Source organism: Leopardus geoffroyi, chromosome A2, assembly GCF_018350155.1.
Source record: "Leopardus geoffroyi isolate Oge1 chromosome A2, O.geoffroyi_Oge1_pat1.0, whole genome shotgun sequence".
In the NCBI taxonomy this organism is placed as follows: Eukaryota; Metazoa; Chordata; class Mammalia; order Carnivora; family Felidae; genus Leopardus; species Leopardus geoffroyi.
This window is the reverse complement of record NC_059331.1, coordinates 112,577,676-112,596,106: the sequence shown is the minus strand read 5'-3', so window position 1 is coordinate 112,596,106 and position 18,431 is coordinate 112,577,676. Positions and strand designations below refer to the sequence as shown.

The following is an 18,431-nucleotide window of genomic DNA, read 5'->3' as shown; positions in this document are numbered from 1 at the left end:
AAAAGAAGTTAATTGGATTTGATTCAGTGAAAAGACTAATTGCACCCAGTTATGTGTCTTGGAATTCACTAAATTTGATTAATACTGTGATACATTCATCCATCCATCTAACTAATTCATTCATTCAGTTTGAAATTCCATCATATTATCCAGAAACTTGATCGCAACAGCAGAGCTTTGTCTGAGGAGTTATGGCAAGGTTGGATATAAAAATAGATGATTCCCTCACCCCAACAGTACCAGTAATGGCAAACGAAACAGCACATTCAATTCCATTTTTATGTAGCATGCAGTTCAAAACTGTTTTTTTGCTTCATAATTTCTTTTCTTCATTGACTTGCCCATCATGAAGCAAAATTCCCTTTTTCAATACATTTTTTGCTAGAGAATTGAGAGAGTATCAAAATGCTTTGCAACATAAAAGCTTTATTTCAGCCACTATTATGAATATGTACAAGTAAAAATTTTTTTCTGAGTAAAAATAAAATATGGTGGTCATTGAAGCTGCATCTATTTTAATATGCGGTGGTTTATGATTCATTATATTTAACTGAGAATAAAACCACTCATCCTGATGGGTCTAGCCAGAGTATCATGTAAGAAAATCACAATCATATCGTCACAGTATCAGGAAAAATATGCACTATGTTGGCACACTAGCATTTTGTGTGCTAAATTACAAAATAATCCTTGAAGAGACTCCAGTTATCATGCTTTAATAGGTGATTGAAGTAGAATAAAAATATTCAAGAACTGGTGGTAGAAAAGTAAATTATCAAACTTTTGATCCATGTACAAGGAGAAATACACTATTTAACCAGAAATAGATTTCTTTTAAATCCATCCCCCCAACATTTAACGTCTGTTTTCCTGGCAATTTTTCTATATATTTTAAAGAAATGTCAATTTTGGCAAAACTGCATAAATCACTAATGGTATCAAAGTATTAAGTTCAATTTTTGGTTCAGCTCATTACCCTAAGGGGGCAAAAGTAGTGTCATTTCTACTTTATAGTATGTATATCTTCTGTAATGGCTAATGAATTTCAGTGAAAATTGTTTCATCTGAGGTGGTTAAGTGTTACGCTGCAAAAACTATAATAAGCTGTCTTAGAACAAGATTGGCCATCTTTCATAATCTCATCACCCAATACTTGCTTGTTCTGGCCATTGTTTTTGTCTGCTTCCATTACAACCATGGTTTCAACATTCTCCATTATGTAGTTTAAAATTGAGAAATTCTACAGTGACTTTTTTACTCTTAAAAGTAAAATAAAATTTCTTGGACAGAAAGAAATACTAATAAGGAATTCATTAACCAGCATTTAGGTCAATGCTGAGAGAGAAACAGAGACAGAGAAAAGCAGAAGGAATAAAGAAGTTTTCAATCATTTATTCATTTTAGGGATCTTTGAACAACCCCTTTCCTTCTTTACCTCGTAGACTGTTTTTTCCCTTCTATTTTCCCTCTTACTAGGAAAATTGGACACATTCACATTTAGTCTGATTGCTTGCACTATTGAAATTATTTATACCAACTTATTTTATAGTTTCACTTTATTTCCTTTCACTTTAAAAAAAAATTTCCCTGACATCTACTGGTTCAATCTTTATTGTCAAATTGTATTTTTCTCTTTATTTTTATTTTCTCAGTCGCTATATTGTAATGCACAAATTTAAAGTTGTACTTATCTGTCAATATCTAAAACTCGTTAGTTCCTCTGTTATTCTGATAAATGATAAAAGAGTTTTAGAACCACTACTTACATCTTTACCCCCACCTCACCATCTCTTACACCCAAATCACCTGGGATACTCATTGTAAACAGATATTAATTTTTCCAACCAATACTTTCAACCTAAAAGATTTACTGGGTTTTTTTTGTGTGTGTGCTTTTTCTACTACATTCCTTTCTTATCTCATGTCTTTCCCTGTTTGTTTTCCTAAACAACGTCTAGTAATTCTTATAGAATGTCTCATGTGGAATAATGTTTTGGAGCCTGTATTAGTTTCCTAGTGCTGCTGAAAAAATTGCCACAAACTTAGGGGCTTAAAGCAACTGAAATCTATTCTCTTTCAGTTCTGGAGGTCAGAAATCTAAAATAGGTCTATGGGACTAGATTCCTTCTGGAGGCCACTGGGAGAATCGGTTTCCAGCTCACAGAGGCTGCCTACATCCTGGCCTCAGGGCCCTCTTCCTCACCTTTCAAAGCCAGCAGTATGGCCTCTTCAGATCTCTTTCTCTGTGTCTCTTTGTGTCTTCTTCAAGCCTTCTTTCTCTTTTGACCTTCTTGTCTTCCTCCTAAATGACTCTTGGGATTACATTTAGGGCCCACCTGGACAATCCACAATAATCTCCTCATCTTCAGATTCTTCATTTAATCACATCTGCAAAGGCTTTTTTTTTTTTTTTTCTTTTTTTTACCATACAAGGTAACATGCGTAGATTCTGGGGAGTAGGACACACATATCTTTGGAGAGCCATAATTCAGCCCACCACAGTACTTTTGCCCAAATGCTCCTGTCTTTTTTGTAATCTCTTGTGGGAATGGAGTTTGACTATACATACAGCTCAAAGTTCAAATGTTCTTTTTTTCAAAATCTTGTATTTTTATCTTAATATTCTTTTAGGCTGTTAGTTATCTTTGGTGCAGATATCTTTTTCTACTTGTCCTGTAGTTACAGTTGCCATCCACATTTGCATATACCCTGGAAATGATAGGCTTTGCTACCCCTTTGCCAGGGGCTTAAAGCATTTGCTTCATAAGAAAGAAGGCCTAAGGACAGAACAGAACTTGGCACCACCAACCTCCCTCTCCCCACACCTACTTACGTGACAATCCATGTCCCCTCCTCCTATCTCTGTAACAAATGGCACAGTTTGTGTATCCAGACTTTTCTTCGAGGGCCTTCTTCCTCTTTAATTGCAGTTATTCCACTGCCCTAGACCTCGGCATTCTGATGGGCTTTCAAAGTTATCAATCTATATAGAGTTTTTCTGCTTTCTCTTATTAAGTGGAAATGGCATCGTTGTTCTTTCTACATCTTAAGCAAAAGCACAAGCCTCCATGGGCATTCCATTAAGAAAGTCCACTCAAAATATAGGATGCTATTTCCATAATTGCTCCATTTTATCCTACAATGAGTCACAACTCTGGTTATCTATTAAATGTAATCTAAATTGGAATCAAATGAATTCCCTTTGGAGGGCTAACTGGTTTCATTACATAGTGGCACTTCCTATCAGTAGATCACTTCATTTATGTAACTTCATAGTAAGAGCAAAGCAAATGATTCTCCCTGGATTTAAACAGCCCATCTTCTCAGAAATAAAATTATATTTTCTCATGTAAAATTTAATATCTAATTTAGATATGTTTCCAGCCATCATTTTTACTTTTTTTAATAAAACTATTTTTTCACTTGTTTCATGTCGGGCAAGTGCTTTGCATTCTTAATAAAGTTCTATTGAGCACAAACAGTAGTTTGAAAAATAACAAATTCTCTGTATAATAAGGTACACTTAACTTTGGACTGTAATACAATTGATTCATCTTGTGATCATTTTTATTACACCAAAAATTAACCATGGCAGGGGGAAACAAGCATTATAGATGACCAGATGTTCATTGAACACTTCTGGTTGGACATAATGTACACTGTACTAGCACTGAAAAATCCTTTTGGAAAGCATTCCATTACATTTTTAGAAATTAACTTAAAGAAGTAAGAATATTACATGTGTGATTTGTGACCTTGATGAGTGACGTTGAGCAAGTTGCTAAGCCTGTCTAGACCTCTACTTCCCCGACATGCAAACTGCAAGGGCTGAATTAAGTCATCTTTTAAGATCCTTTCCAGTGCTCTGACTTGGGGTTCAGATAGCCAGTGAAATAAAAGATCATATACTGCTTTTTTTTGTGCTTCCTTTATACTTCTTTATAAACTGCGATGGCTAAATTTCAGGTAAAATCCTTTAAATCCTCCTCAGAAATTCCATGATTTTTATATACTGCCCATTACATGGGTTAGTTTTTTTCCTCAGATTCCAGGTTTCCTCCAGGGAATGTGAATTTTGGATACCCTGACAGATGTGACTATTGAAGAGTATTTACACTCCACCCCTGATTGAGAGTGGAAAATATTGTTTGGCTCACCTCATAACTCTACCTTTCCCCTCCCCAGCCCTGAACTTCCTTTTCTTAGTGGACGATAGAACGAAGCGATTTTATTGCCACCTGGATCTTCTTTAAAAAAAATTTTTTTTAAGGGGCGCCTGGGTGGCGCAGTCGGTTAAGCGTCCGACTTCAGCCAGGTCACGATCTCGCGGTCCGTGAGTTCGAGCCCCGCATCGGGCTCTGGGCTGATGGCTCAGAGCCTGGAGCCTGTTTCCGATTCTGTGTCTCCCTCTCTCTCTGCCCCTCCCCCGTTCATGCTCTGTCTCTCTCTGTCCCAAAAATAAAATAAAACGTTGAAAAAAAAATTTTTTTTAATGTTTTATTTTTGAGATAGAATGAGATAGACCAATTGTGAATGTGGGAGGGGCAGAGAGAAAGGGAGACACAGAATCCAAAGCAGGCTCCAGGCTCTGAGCTGTCAGCACAGACCTTGATGCGGGGCTCAAACTCAGGAACTGTGAGATCAGGACCGAAGCCGAAGTCTGACACTTAACCCACTGAACCACCCAGGCACTCGCGCCACCCAGATCTTCTAACCAAGTTGCTGGGATGGAGAGCTCTGCCTAAGCTCCTGAGGTCCCCTCAGGCTTGGCTGTGAATAAATAATGGCAATGTTTACAGATTTCAGAAGAGATCCAAGGAACACAAAACTCCACTGCTTTCAAATTATTTCAAGAATGAGTTCTGGGTGAATGGACTTTCAGGGTGAGTAATGGGTTAGTCAGGCAAGCAAGGAAAAGGGCATGTTGAGGCTTTGACCTGAAGCTTGGAAGCACTGAGAGGTACAGAACTAGTCCAAATCTGGAATGGCTTGAGCCAGCCTTGATAGACGTGAGATGGGGTCATCACTTAGAAAGAGTCCACATGAGGACAAGTTCATCTAGACCCAGGACACAAAGGGGGGTGACAAATGGTTACTCAAAAGTAGCTTTTTAAAATTTCTGAAAAGTATACAAGTATTTAAGTTTTATGAAGTTCTGAGCTTTTATCTTCTCATGATTTTATGGTATTAAAATTATTTTATTAGCTCAATTTATATAGTATATTAACCCTTTGTCTTTCATATGCTTTCTAAATATAATCCCAATCTGTTTTATGCCTTTGAAAGATATGTTATTTTTTTGCTATCAAAAATATAATTTTATGTATTAATATTTATAAGTATTTTCCCTTTTTGTCTGTGACTTTGCTGTTATGTTTAGTGAATCTTTCCCTCTCCTCCAAAATTATATAAATACTTAACTTAGTTAAATGTTACTATACTTTTTTTATACACTTAAATATTCAAACCATTTCCTAGACATTTTGGTGTATGATGTTAAGGACAGTTAATGAACTATCCCAATCCCATTGGATCTTGATCTTTTTCCCATTAATTTGAAAGATAATCTATATAAGAAGCAAATTATAGCATATCCTTGTGTTCCCTGATCTATCTTGCTGCATCATTGCCTGCTTAATAATCATTTTGTTCCCCTATATAGAAAGTTCCCTGAAAAGGGAAACTTCCCTTACTCATTATTTCTTTATCAAATTTTGTTGGTGTTTCTCACAAGCATATGATTGATTTCAGATAATTAGTAGACTATTTTTATGTGTATATTTAAAAATCTACCCCTGTGTGAAACACTCATTTAAAACCACTTATGTTATTAGTTCAGGCTTGAGATAGAAAAATGTAAAAGAAAATCAGAAGGAAAACCTTAACAGCATTCAAAGCTTTCTTTGCTAGTCTGAAAGCCCTTAGTAGGCTTATTATTTATTAATGAATGTATTATTTTATTTATATGGTTTGCTTCTAGCCAGATGTATGTATAAATATACCTTGAAATGGCTCTAAATATTTTTAAACAATTTAAACGATTTGCTGTTTTCCAATAACCAAAATATCTAATAGTATGTCACTGGTAGACGATTTCATGCAGCTGCTTTTGCAAAGCAATTATGTCACCAATATGCTCATTTACAAGAAATTACATGCCACCAATATTCTCCTTGAGTTCTTCCAACATACCCACAAGGACAGTATTTCTGATAGAATGAGGAAGGAAGTTACCATTTTACTGACATAGTTTGAGAGATACAAAGAATGTCTCTAAAGAAAAACATCTCCCTGTCTGATGCCTTATTTTTTGTTTGTGTGAGATTCACTACCTGTAGTAAAGCTCATTGATTTCTAATTGCTTAGAAATCTATTATGAATGAATGTATCATACCACTTCTCTCCCTGAGAAAATAGAAAGGGATAAGAAGACAGTGAAAGAAAACAGGAATAACAAAACTCTAAATTTATTTACTTCCTAATTTTGCCTGGTGTAAAACTGATTCTGGTTTGCTCAAGTCCCACAATTACTTATATCAACCTTACAAAGAACAAATTTTCATTAAAGTTTGCATTTTTATCTCTTACTATTCTAGAATGAGGCATTTTTCTTTCCAGCTTTTGATGGGAATATAACATTTTCAAGCTTCCCTGGAACAAGTGTCATGAGTGAGCTATAAGCTAAAAACTAGAGGTCTTCTTATCTTTGAATGTGGAATAATTGTTATTCTTTTCCTTTTCAGTTTCTTCTTTGTGGCATATGTGGAATATTGTGCGCCAAAAAAAAATCTGGACTTGTCGTAAGTTTCTGCCTTGTTTGTATCGTGCATTGACGTATTTGAAATGTTGGAACCCAAAAATGGAAATGATGAGAAGCCAACTTTCACATAGTGAATGTTACTCATTTAGGATGAAAAGAAGACTGACAAATAAATACTGGCTTTTTCATTTGCAAAAAAAAAAAAAAAAAAAAAAAAAACCCAACAACAAAAAACAAAACAAAACCCATCAAGATTATTACAGACTATGACAAAAGAAAAAGAAAGAAAAGCTTTGATATACTCTTTAAATGCATGAATATGCAACCCATAATGACTGCTGTGGTTGACAATCTCCACTTTTCCAGTTTATAGACTCCCAGACACACATGAATTCTTCAGTAAGCTAAAAAAGACATGGCTTGAGTTCATGGGAAATTTAACTGTTTAAATGTGGAACTGGGCCTACAGATTACTGGCTTTGACTGTGAAGTTAATTTTGCAATGCAGCAAAACAGCTGTGTTGTTGTAGTTACAGTTAATTCCCAATGATTTTCTTATTTAATTTTATTTTATTACTGTGAATGTAATTGTAAGTGTTTTCAGATGTTTTACGGTACTATCACAACTCTCCGGGTTGTAAGACATTCACCCAGTTAACTCTGATAATGGCTGGAATACAATTTCTATATGCTGAAGTGTGGATTCCCCACACCCTCCATGATGTTTTTTTGAGAGTTCAAAAGAAAGAAACAGTGTTGTTTATTTTATCATGTGCAATAGGAAAGATCGTAGACCTTTCTAAGTTGGAAAAATTAATACTATGCTTGGACCTTACAAAGCGGGCTTTGAGCCTAAAAAGAGTTTTCCAGGGGGAGGCCAGTTATCTGAGGACAGGGATAGGAGTATTACAGCTATTTTTGTTTAACTACTTTTTCAATCATATCTTTTTTTGTGAAAATATCTACTGTGACAAAAAAAAAATGAAGCACCCATTGCTTTAGACATACGAGGTATAATTTTTTAAAATCATATAAAGGGAAACCTTTCCATACAAATTTTTGGAGGCTCTTAATTTTCATCTATGATTCTTCCATCACTTTTTAGACTTGGCCTTCATTCTTTGTATGATTTTATTTTACTACTGTCTTTATAGCCATATAAGAACAATTTCTTAGAACTTAGAAGAAAGAGAGAGAGGGAGAGAGAGGGAAAGAGAGGAAGGAAGGAAGGGAGGGAGGGAGGGAGGAAGGAAGGAAAGGCAAGGAAAGAATGAGAGAGGGAGGGGAAAACAGGGAGAGGCAGAGAAGGAGAAAGGGAAGAGGGGTAAGGGAAGGCAGGGGAGATGTCTTCATCCATTTGGGCTATTAACAAAGAAGGATATACTGGGTGGCTTATCAACAACAGAAATTCGTTTCGCACAGTGCTAGAGGCTGGACCTCGATTAGGGTCCCTGTGTAGTTGGGTTCTGGTAAGGTTCTCTTCCAGGTTGCAAATTTTTGACTGTGATCTCATGTGGCAAAAGGAAAAAGAGAGCTCTCTAAAAGTCTCTCTTATAAAGGCACTGACCCCATTTATGAGGGCTCTATTCTCCTGACCTAATAGTCTTCCAAAAATCCCATCTGCAAATACCATAGTATTGGGGTTTAGGCTTCAACATCTGTATTTAGAGGGACACAAATATTCAGTCATAGGAGAAGGGGAGGGAAGAAATTTTTTTAAAGGCACTAGTGTCTTTTTTCTGTCTTTCTGATTCTCTTAAGAGTTATAAAAGAAAAAAATCATAAGTGCTAAGCTTTTTAGAAACTACCATTCACTTTAACTTCTTTCACCCTCTGATATTCCCATTGATGACATTTAGCTATCAAGGATTCTCACCCTTCAAAGTGCATGGTAATTTCTCCACTCCAAGTATCTCTAGAGCCTAAATTCTGTAGTCTGGTGAAATTCAAACCTCGTATATGGTTTTAAATGTGGGTATCGATTTTAACATGTTAATACCTAGGTGAGAATGTTCTGTTTGCATATGTTAAATGAAGTAGCATGCCTTTAAAGAATGAATAAGAATAATATTAGGAGAGATACATTGTGCTCTTATGATAGCCAAATAATTTGTCATTAACTTTCTTAATTAATAGTAGTTCATCATTTGAAGGCTAGAATGTCACATCTTTCCATGTTTTCTGAGAATATGTAAACACCAAAGTGTTTCCCAAGAAACTGCATGCCATCTGAATATCCTTTAAAAGGTAGTATATTGATTCTATGTGAAACTAGGAGCTACAGGTTCCCACTTTGGATGATTCAGTTATTTGGTAATTGATATTGAGTATTATATTTAATTAACTATAAAAAGATATAGTCACCCATCATTGGATTTATAGGCTTGGTAATAAATACTGTGAGACGGACACAATTAGGATGCTGAATTAAGAGAGAGAAACAAAACGAACTACTTGGTATTCTTTCTGCCCACCATCCTATTTCATTATGCTATTTCATACATCCATGGTCTTACCCTTTTCTGGGAGTGGCATGCACTTAGTTTAGATGACATGTTATCAGGAAGCCTTGTCTGAAACGCTTGGTTATGCTAAATTCTCCTCCACCCTACTCTAAGGGCAACCAATTCATCCCTCTTTCTTAATATCTGCTATGCCATGTTGAAATGTTGGATCTTCTCTCACACAAGACTGCTGTGTACTCAAGGACAACAACTATGAGCTATTATTGTTTGTAATGCCAACAGCTGCCTCACTCAGGGCCTAACAGATGCCAGGTACTCAATAAATGCTCACTAAAGTCAACTAATTGTCGACAGCAAATGATTCCTAATAATGTAAAATTAAATGCTAAATTAAGTTAAATAACTGTTTGTCCTATGGAATTATGCCAAAGGAAGTCAGTAAATCCAGGAAGGCTTTCTGAAGAAGGTAAGGCTAGATTTGAGTCTTCCTTCTAGCAATCCAAGAAAAAAGCAAACTAATATCCAGGAAATGGGAAATATCACTGAGGCGGGAATGAACAAGCTATATGATTGGCAAGAGAGGCAACTGGAGTAGAGACTGTGTTCTGGACAAAAATGGAAATAAGTTTAAATAATTATATTAGTATCACACGCTAAAGTATAAAAGAAGCCCATAGGGGAACTTAGAGAATACAAATACAAATACAAAAAAAAAAAAAAAAAAAAACCCACGTTGAAGCTTTTGGAATATTCAATATTCAGTTACATATTTATGTAACATTTAGGTTGAATACCATCCACCCCCACCAGCTCTCTTTATAGAGACCCAAATCAAACCAATAATGAGATCAAAAGTAAAGCCACATCCTGTGTTTCCCCAAAACAACCAGATAGTATTTTTGGAATGTATATTGTGTATTCTTCATTGTGGTGCCACAGATTTAAAAAAAATTTGTAGTATAAAGGACCAGTTCACAGGGAGTCCCTAACCTATCCTATGGGGGAAACAGATACATGATAAAACTCGTATAAATGAAGAAAACAGGTTAACTATATTCTCTAAGCTCCCTTAGCTAGAGCAGTATAAACGTTTGAAGTTTGTTGGAACTAATGACAATTCAATGAGAAGATATTTGGATATTTTAGGGGGATTAACATAGTGAAACTGGATTTAGAGTCAGAAAATCTGGATTCAGTCCCTACCTAACCTTGAGTTTTGCCTGTTCACCATTTTCCTAAGTATATATCACGATTTCTCTCAGAGGTTTGCTGGGTGGGTTAATTGAGATGATATCTGCTCAAGTTCCTAGCACATGATAGACAGTAAATATTTAAATCTGAATCTACCTTGAAGACAAATTTTGCTTACTTCAGGGTTTTCAAAAAGATGTATCCCCGGCCTTTACACAGTCAGCTATTAATTCTGAAACACTGGTCTGCACTCTCTTCCCTGAGTTGGGTTGCATGGGAACTTGGTGAAACTATGGCTCTCGTCCTCTAAGACCCAAAGCGCTTTCTCTTTATTGTAGCTCAGTCTTCCGGGAGGTGCGGCAGGATGGGGCGCTGTGTTAGGTTGGCTTTGCTTCCTCACCTTTGACACTCTCTTCCTTCTTCCTATCAGATGATCCTTTTTTCTGCCTGCTGCATCTGTGGACTCATTGGGGGCATCCTGAACTTTCAGTTCCTGCGGGCAGTGACGAAGAAGACCTCTTCCCTCTATCCTCTGCATCTCGCCTCCATGTCTCTCGCGTGCATTGGGATTGGTGGCTGCACCCTGTCTTCCTGGCTGACGTGTCGACTAGCCAGCTACGAGCAGAGGAGGATGTTCTCTGAAAGGGAGCATTCGCTGCACCACTCTCATGAAATGGCCGAGAAAGTGAGTTTTGTACCTTTTCTGCTCACTGAGAGCGTGGGATGAAGACTGTCGTCAAACCTTGGTGAACCAATTTGCAGCTTAGATGAGAATTTGAGGAATTGGGATTTTATAAAAGTTTGGCCCTATTGGACTAGGAGTAGAAAATTTTTATTATTTTTTTCTCTGCTATTTTGGGTATACCTATTTTCAATCTCATAGCTATCTGTATAAAAACACCGTTCCTAAAATAGCATTTCATAAAATATTGAATGCCTTATAAATATGGATTTGTATGTATTGTACTGAGGAAAAGCACATAAACTAAATACACTTGCAACTCAATAATGCCAGTTTCAGAAATCTGATGAATTCCCCTTTCTAGCTCACCTCTTGTGCTTGTAAGTAGATGCATTTGATTATGTAAATTAGATTTTCGAGCATAAAAGGACCTTTTAATAAGGCCACAAAAAGCCTTGCCTATCAGTGCCCATATTACAATCCACATAAAGCTTGACTAAATTCTCATCTAAACTTCATGCATATTTGGGTAGCTTTGCCTGTATTTTAAGTAATATTCTTGCATAATTATTTCATGAAACCCATTTATACCGGAAACAACACTTATTGCTTAAAGCACAAATAGTGAGCTGTGTTTCTGTTACATTTTGCACATATTTCTTAATTCAGTTCCTGTTACTCGACCTCTGAAGGAAAAGATAAAAGATCTGTAAAATAAACTTGCTAAGATAATGGCCACATCATATTTCACTTGGTATCATGGAAATAAAACTGCATGATCACAGGATAGAAGAAAGAGTAGCAAGAGTTGCTACTGCATATTCCTTTATAATGTTATCTTGAAGAAAAAAATATTTGTTCTATAGTTTTATGCATTTCCATTTTGTATGCAGTCGATACATTCAAATAAGGGGAGTAGATATTGGATATTCATTCTTAAATTGTTCCGTGGAAAAAAGCAATTTTAAACAGACGTACACATGTTCTTGAAAAGAATTTTATAGTACAAATAGCAGGACTGGTAATTTAAAGAAATGGGTTGTTAAAAATAGATTATCATTATATATTTGGATAGTGGCTCTTTTGTTCTCTATTTGTATACTAGTGTGCTTTAGTTTGTTTTGTGTGTATGTGCAATATTTATTATATGATTGTTATATTTATATTAGAGATTGAGGGCTATTGAAATAACCGACTTGCCCAGCTGCCCGGTGGTGCCCCCGACACCAGAGTTACCTACAAGGTACGCTGATTTTTAGGGAGTTACCATGTTGTAATGTCACTGCAGGAAGCAACGCCTCTTCTAGGAAGCCATGATGTCAGCAGATCAGTCTGCTGTAATGTCTGTTGTTCCTCAAAGTATTGCTTTCATGAGAACTACTTTGAGGACACAACATGAACCTACATGGCAGAGTCTTGCAGCTTGAAACTTGGTTGAGTATTTAAAATATTCAGCCTCCTATAAGCATCCAAACACATTTCTGTTTGGATGATTCATGACTTCTTTATTTTCTGCTACATCATGATTCTGACTCAATACCATCATTCACAGACCAGAGTTTTGTTTTTAATAATAGGTGACTCTGATAAAGACAAACTATATCTCCTTTGTGCCAAAACTACATGAGCAGGTAACCTAAGTTTGACACTAATATAGTAAAAATGCTGTATCAAAGCCATCTTTTCATAAAATTTTCTGATGTGATACATTTCAAATTTATTTCCTGTATTTTTGGTTGCTAAAAATAACTTAGTCACCCACCATTCTTGCCTTGATTAAGCAATATAATTGGAAATGTAGAAAGCTACACAGATACTTTGGCCCCATTGCAGAAAGTTTATCCATTTGCAAATAGTCCCATTTGATCCTGCCCAAATTTAGAGTATATTCTTTGTGTTAAGTTGGACATGCCTATTTGCAAATAAACTGAAGATGCTAATACATTTAAAACCTAATTTATGCTGTATTCTCTTATCAGTGATTTTACTTTGTCCATACTAGTATGAATTTAGTTAGAAAAAACTCCTTTCTTTTGTAAGATTTTTAAACACTGGATTTTTTCTTCACCCTGAAATAAAATATTATACATTAGATTAATTTTTATGGGTTTTAAGCCAATTTTTTTAAAATTTGATTTATTTTTAGAGAGAGAATGTGTATACCTGAGCAGGGGAGGGGCAGAGAGAGTGGGAGAGAGAGAATTCCAAGCAGGCTCTGTGCTGTCAGCATGGAGTCTGACACAGAACTTGATCTCACAAACCATGAGATCATGACCTGAACCAAAACCAGGATTTGGCCCTTTAACTGACTTAGGCGCCCCTGAAGCAACTTTTTGAATGCAAATTCACTTTAAGAGAACAAGTACCTAAGAATCTTACTTCTATAAATTCATTAGGAATTTGTTTTTGTACTAATAGAAGGAATAGAGAAAGCTGAATGAGTAAATTCTGTTACAGATCATTTTTGAAGAATCATTTCTATCTTATCTCGCCACCCACAGTGAGTTCATGAATGAAGCCTCAAATCAGGCTTCTTATCTATAAACTTAACCTCAGGGCAACAATTCCACCGCATTTCCACACTTACTTGTACCATGTACACATCTAGCAAAGCCAACCACTCAGATAGACTTAACCATCGCCAGGCCACCAAAGCAGGTTGCTGGCACCAAAGGACCTTCACTTTCCCTCAGTCTTTACCTCCAAAGAGTTTGAGTTTCTAGACTTATTACCTTGTAATTCCCTGGCACCTTACTGAGGAGGCACATTGGACACCCAGGTATAAGACAACTCCCTAGGGCCTGGAAGGAGCCAGGCACTTTGCAAAGAGACACAAATCTTGATGTAAGAAGAGGTTAAGTCTCCAATGCATGTTGTCTCCTTTCTCAGAATTTTCTTGGAAGGAACTCTACCAAATCTTTAAAAGACAACAAAATTTTCAAAAGCAAAGTTCTAAAAACCAGGTCAATTCCTACCTTCCGGTCCTTCCTGGATCCTCCTAAGTAACTTTCCAAACCACCCAATACAAGAAGCATGAATCTTTATTCTATTTCATCTCCTATATTGAATTTTCAAAGAGAAGAGATTCAGAATAAGGCATGGATACCTTTTTACTTTTCAAATAAATATTTGGGAGAATTTCTAAAGTTTACAAAAACAAGTACATTAACTTTTAATGTACTTAAAAGGTGAATTTAAATGGTGAATTTCAATTCACCCAAATAGCAATTAGATATAAACTGATGGGCTTGAGATAAATGAGCAAATAATTTTGATTTGAATTTTATTTACTATATATTTTGCAAATAGGCTTGTTCAAGTGTAAAATTCTTTTAGATATTTTTTGCCTAAATATTCTTTATAATATGGTGTACTAATATTATAAATGGGAATGGGCTTCATATCTCCTCATATTTCTTTAATGTTTAGGGAAGATTTTACTGTTCAATAAACATGAATTCAAAACATCTAAATTTTTTTTAAATTAACATTTTCTAAAATTGCAAATGGAACTTATGTTAGTTCATCCTTTATATCTAAATTTCATTTGCCTTCCATGTAGTTTTCCTTATTAACATCTTAGTAATTGATCCCTTAAAAAACATGTTGAGGTTTTACTGTTTGGTTGGTTGTTTTTTTTTTTTTTCACTGTAGCATTGATAGTGTCATGAAAACCAGTTATTGTGATTTATTAGTAACCCACCATTACATATAAGCAATGATCACCTTGTGGGCCTAAAAGGCCACCCATTTTTCTATAGAATAAGGTAACCCCTAGAATATGTTGGCACTTTGTTGATATGCTCAGCAGAGAAGCCTATGCAATATGCAATGTGCATAGGCTTAATCATCTAGTTTCTAGGTGAGGTATTTCCAAAATAAAGTTGAGGAACAAAAGGAGAGACTCAGAGCACTGGGGACAGATTAAACTGTTTTTGTGTGTAGAAGACTTTGGTCTAACAGACTATCATTTCAGCATTTTCATGCGCTCCAAGATGCCATGAAATTTCATTTTCTCAAATGCAACAACAATATCAATCCTTGTCCTTCCCCAAAACTCAACAAGTTGTTCAGTGGCTTGAAATTTGTTTTGGAAATTCATTAACCAAATCAGTATCTTACTCTGGAAGTAAACTTTAACTAATTCATCTTATTTTTTCTAACAGGAAATGACAGACAACATGAGCAACGGAGGACCACAACTGATATTTAATGGAAGAGTATAATCAATGTTTTAAAGAACTGAACATTTTTTAGGATTTTCATGAGGAAAGGAAATACCAAAGGACTAGGAGATAAAATTAAAACAGTTCTTGCATTTGCTGTTATCTCTCTTGAGCACCCACTGTAATTATTCTCCCACAGTTTTGCCTCATTTATTTCTTCAGCTTTTTTATTGGGTGAAGCCTTCAGTAATGCAGTAATTTTAGCAGAATTTCCAGATTGTTCTAAAGACTTTTCAGGAAAAAAAAAAAAAGAGGAATAAGCAGATTCATATTCTACAAAACCACTATTTGACTAGCATGAGTGTTAGATTTGTAATGATATATTTCATATAAATAATCAAAAGTACAAATATCAAGAAGTAACAATAACCTACTGATGTCTTTGTTTTGAAAGACAATGGCTTCATGAATACCACAATTCAAAACCTCAGCAATGCCTTGTTGTAAAAACATTATAATTATTTCCAATTTGTGAATGAACTATATTTCATAATTTATTTGTAAATGATAAAAAAAACCAAAAACATAAACAAGAATTTTTTTAGAGAGAGACAATGCTAATCTGTATAATATTTTTGCATTTTTGCACAAGAGTGAAAAATTATAAATGAACATCATTTAAGGAAAATAAATATGCTTTCATTATACCGTGCAGATTGATCTGCATGTTCGTGAATGAGCCTAAGAATAAAATAAAGTGTGTGTGTGTGTGTGTACATACACTGTAAATATAGAAAATATATACAGCATATATTTATAGCATTCATGAATGTAAATAGGTAGTCAAAAAGAAATTATAATACTGTTGGGATATTATCAAGATTCTATCCCCAAAGATATGGGAAAGCAATTTTTCAAGGCTTTTATATGCCCACAAAATCACACATTTTATTTCTACTAAATTTGTTCATTTTTATTCTTTTTATTATGTCTGCTGTGTGTAAATTTCATTCCGACTGACATTTATGGAGTTGAGATATCTGAATAGGGTAGTATAAAGATAGATTACTTATTTGGCTATTTTACTTTTAGGGTATTTATGTAATAACAATGATCAATACTGATTTATAAACATAACAACTTTAAATCACATACTTCCACCTTATAAATATAAACATAATGACTTGTGATTATTCATGATACTTATATTTCAACACCTTACAGCCCCGATGATGTATGCCCAAAAAGTAAAGTTATAATTAGCTTTGGTAGAACTTAATTTAGTTTTTTTTAACTTTGTAATTTACATGAAACAATACAGACCATTTTTAAAAATACATTTATTCAAAGAACCTGAAAGAGTTCTTTGTAGAAGGAAATAGGCCTACATTTATATAGCTAGATTTAAATCTTCCATAATGGAATGTTAAAATAGAAATCTATGACAAAATGAATAGGCAAGAAAATAGCATAGTCTTTGACATATTTATGAGAATAAAACCTCTGGTAATAGATTTTAAAAATGTAATATTTTAAAATATGTTATTCTCACTGTATTGTATACTTTTATTTTTTCCCCAAAGCTAGTCAGTTTTCAAGTCATTTTTATGAGTTACTTATTGAGCCATAGGTAAATTGAACCTTTAATGTTCAGGATGAGAACATGTTATAATTTAGAAACAAAATATGGGTTTTAATTATAACAAAATAATAATTCTAGTTAATGGAAATCTGAAGGTATTTTAGTTTTAGAGCAACATGATCATCACCTGCCCCATTTAAGTCAACTCATAAGAAAATTCTGGCTGTATATAATCAAAAGAAATAACTGAACTATGGTTGGTGTAGTGTTTGAAGTCTTCTAACTCATATGAATAACTTCTTTATCCAGCACATTACAAAAGTTGCCCATAAATGCAACCTCAATAGTGAATCAACATTATCACTGTTCTATTGATGCCACAAACAGGCATAATCATTGTCACTGAAAATATAAACTATACAATGCAGATATTTTGTATATATCTGGCTCTACTGAATTTACACAAGGATGTAGTTTTGTACTGAAGGAATAACCACTGACTCTAATTTTAGGTGGCATTTCTTTGTAGACATGTTTGTATAATACAGAGTTATAATACACCAGTAAGATGTTTTAATGCCTTTTGAAATAATCTATGAAATCACCCATCAAAGGACAAAAGTAAGCATCTCATTGCTTTGATATAGAGTTACGAAGAGATGCTATCATTACAATTATCCACATAGTCTACAGTGTATATAACCAAGTATAGATATGTCTTTAAATGTAGTTATTTTAACCCAGTATTTTCAGGGCTCAGTTATTTAGAGGGATTTATTTGTGATTTATAGCGATTCTTTCTGAATTAAACAGGGGAAGTTAGGAAGACATTGTTCAAGTACCTGAAAATTTAATTTTCACAATAAATTGAGCTATGAACTAGAACATTTTAAGTGACTGCATTACAGTTTTAGTATGAGCCTACCCTTGGGAGAAAGTAAGTTAGGAAAAAAATATGTGAAACTAGTGTGGTGGTGTGCTATAGAGACTAGCTACAAAAAGATGCAGTTATTAGAAGCATAAAAGAATAAAAGTGGACTCTGGAAAATTTTAAACACATATGTGCATATATGTATAAACACACATACACGCATATATATACAATCGTTTAGAAGTGGAACATGGTATGATGACTCTATGGATATGTCTATGTAATAAAACGGTGTGCTTTGAAACTACATATGGTGTGAACTTTCTTTTCATCATGAAAAAGTAGTTTCTCCGAATAGGTTCTGAGATTGGCAGGGGACAGGATGCTGTGCACGAAGAGGCAGCAAGAGTCCCAGTAGTGGATACGGTATTCAGAAAAGCTATTTTATGAGATAGGAGACACTGAAGTCTGTTGAAATATAGAGAGGGAGTGGTTGAAGATACAGGACAAGATGCACGTAAGAAAGTGAGGTCTGGAGGAGGCAGGAGTTAATAAGATACACATTATAAGAGACAGATTTAGCTATAAATAGGACTGAAGTTGTAGGGGATCTCACAAATGAAACCACAATATTCAGAGAACTCTGCTGACCTGTGTTTGTCAAAAGGTTGCTACTGGCATTTGGGGTAGACGGTAATTCATTGTACAGACTGT

The 18,431-nt window shown here is 34.9% G+C and overlaps 1 protein-coding gene across 6 annotated transcripts in view; it reads left to right on the top strand.

The window, feature by feature from the left end:
• The window catches only part of TMEM196 (transmembrane protein 196), a 52,371-nt gene extending 34,347 nt beyond the window's left edge, over nucleotides 1-18,024 (top strand). For 4 of the 6 annotated variants that reach the window (XM_045495040.1, XM_045495039.1, XM_045495036.1 and 1 more), the window contains exons 2-5: nucleotides 6,744-6,800; nucleotides 10,847-11,101; nucleotides 12,268-12,341; nucleotides 15,265-18,024. In XM_045495040.1, coding sequence (XP_045350996.1) covers nucleotides 10,847-11,101; nucleotides 12,268-12,341; nucleotides 15,265-15,271 — 336 coding nt within the window. In that variant the 5' untranslated portion in view covers nucleotides 6,744-6,800 and the 3' untranslated portion in view covers nucleotides 15,272-18,024. The remainder of the gene's footprint in view (nucleotides 1-6,743; nucleotides 6,801-10,846; nucleotides 11,102-12,267; nucleotides 12,342-15,264) is intronic. The other 2 variants (XM_045495038.1, XM_045495037.1) reach the window with 1 other exon arrangement.
• The last annotated feature ends 407 nt before the right edge of the window (nucleotides 18,025-18,431 follow it).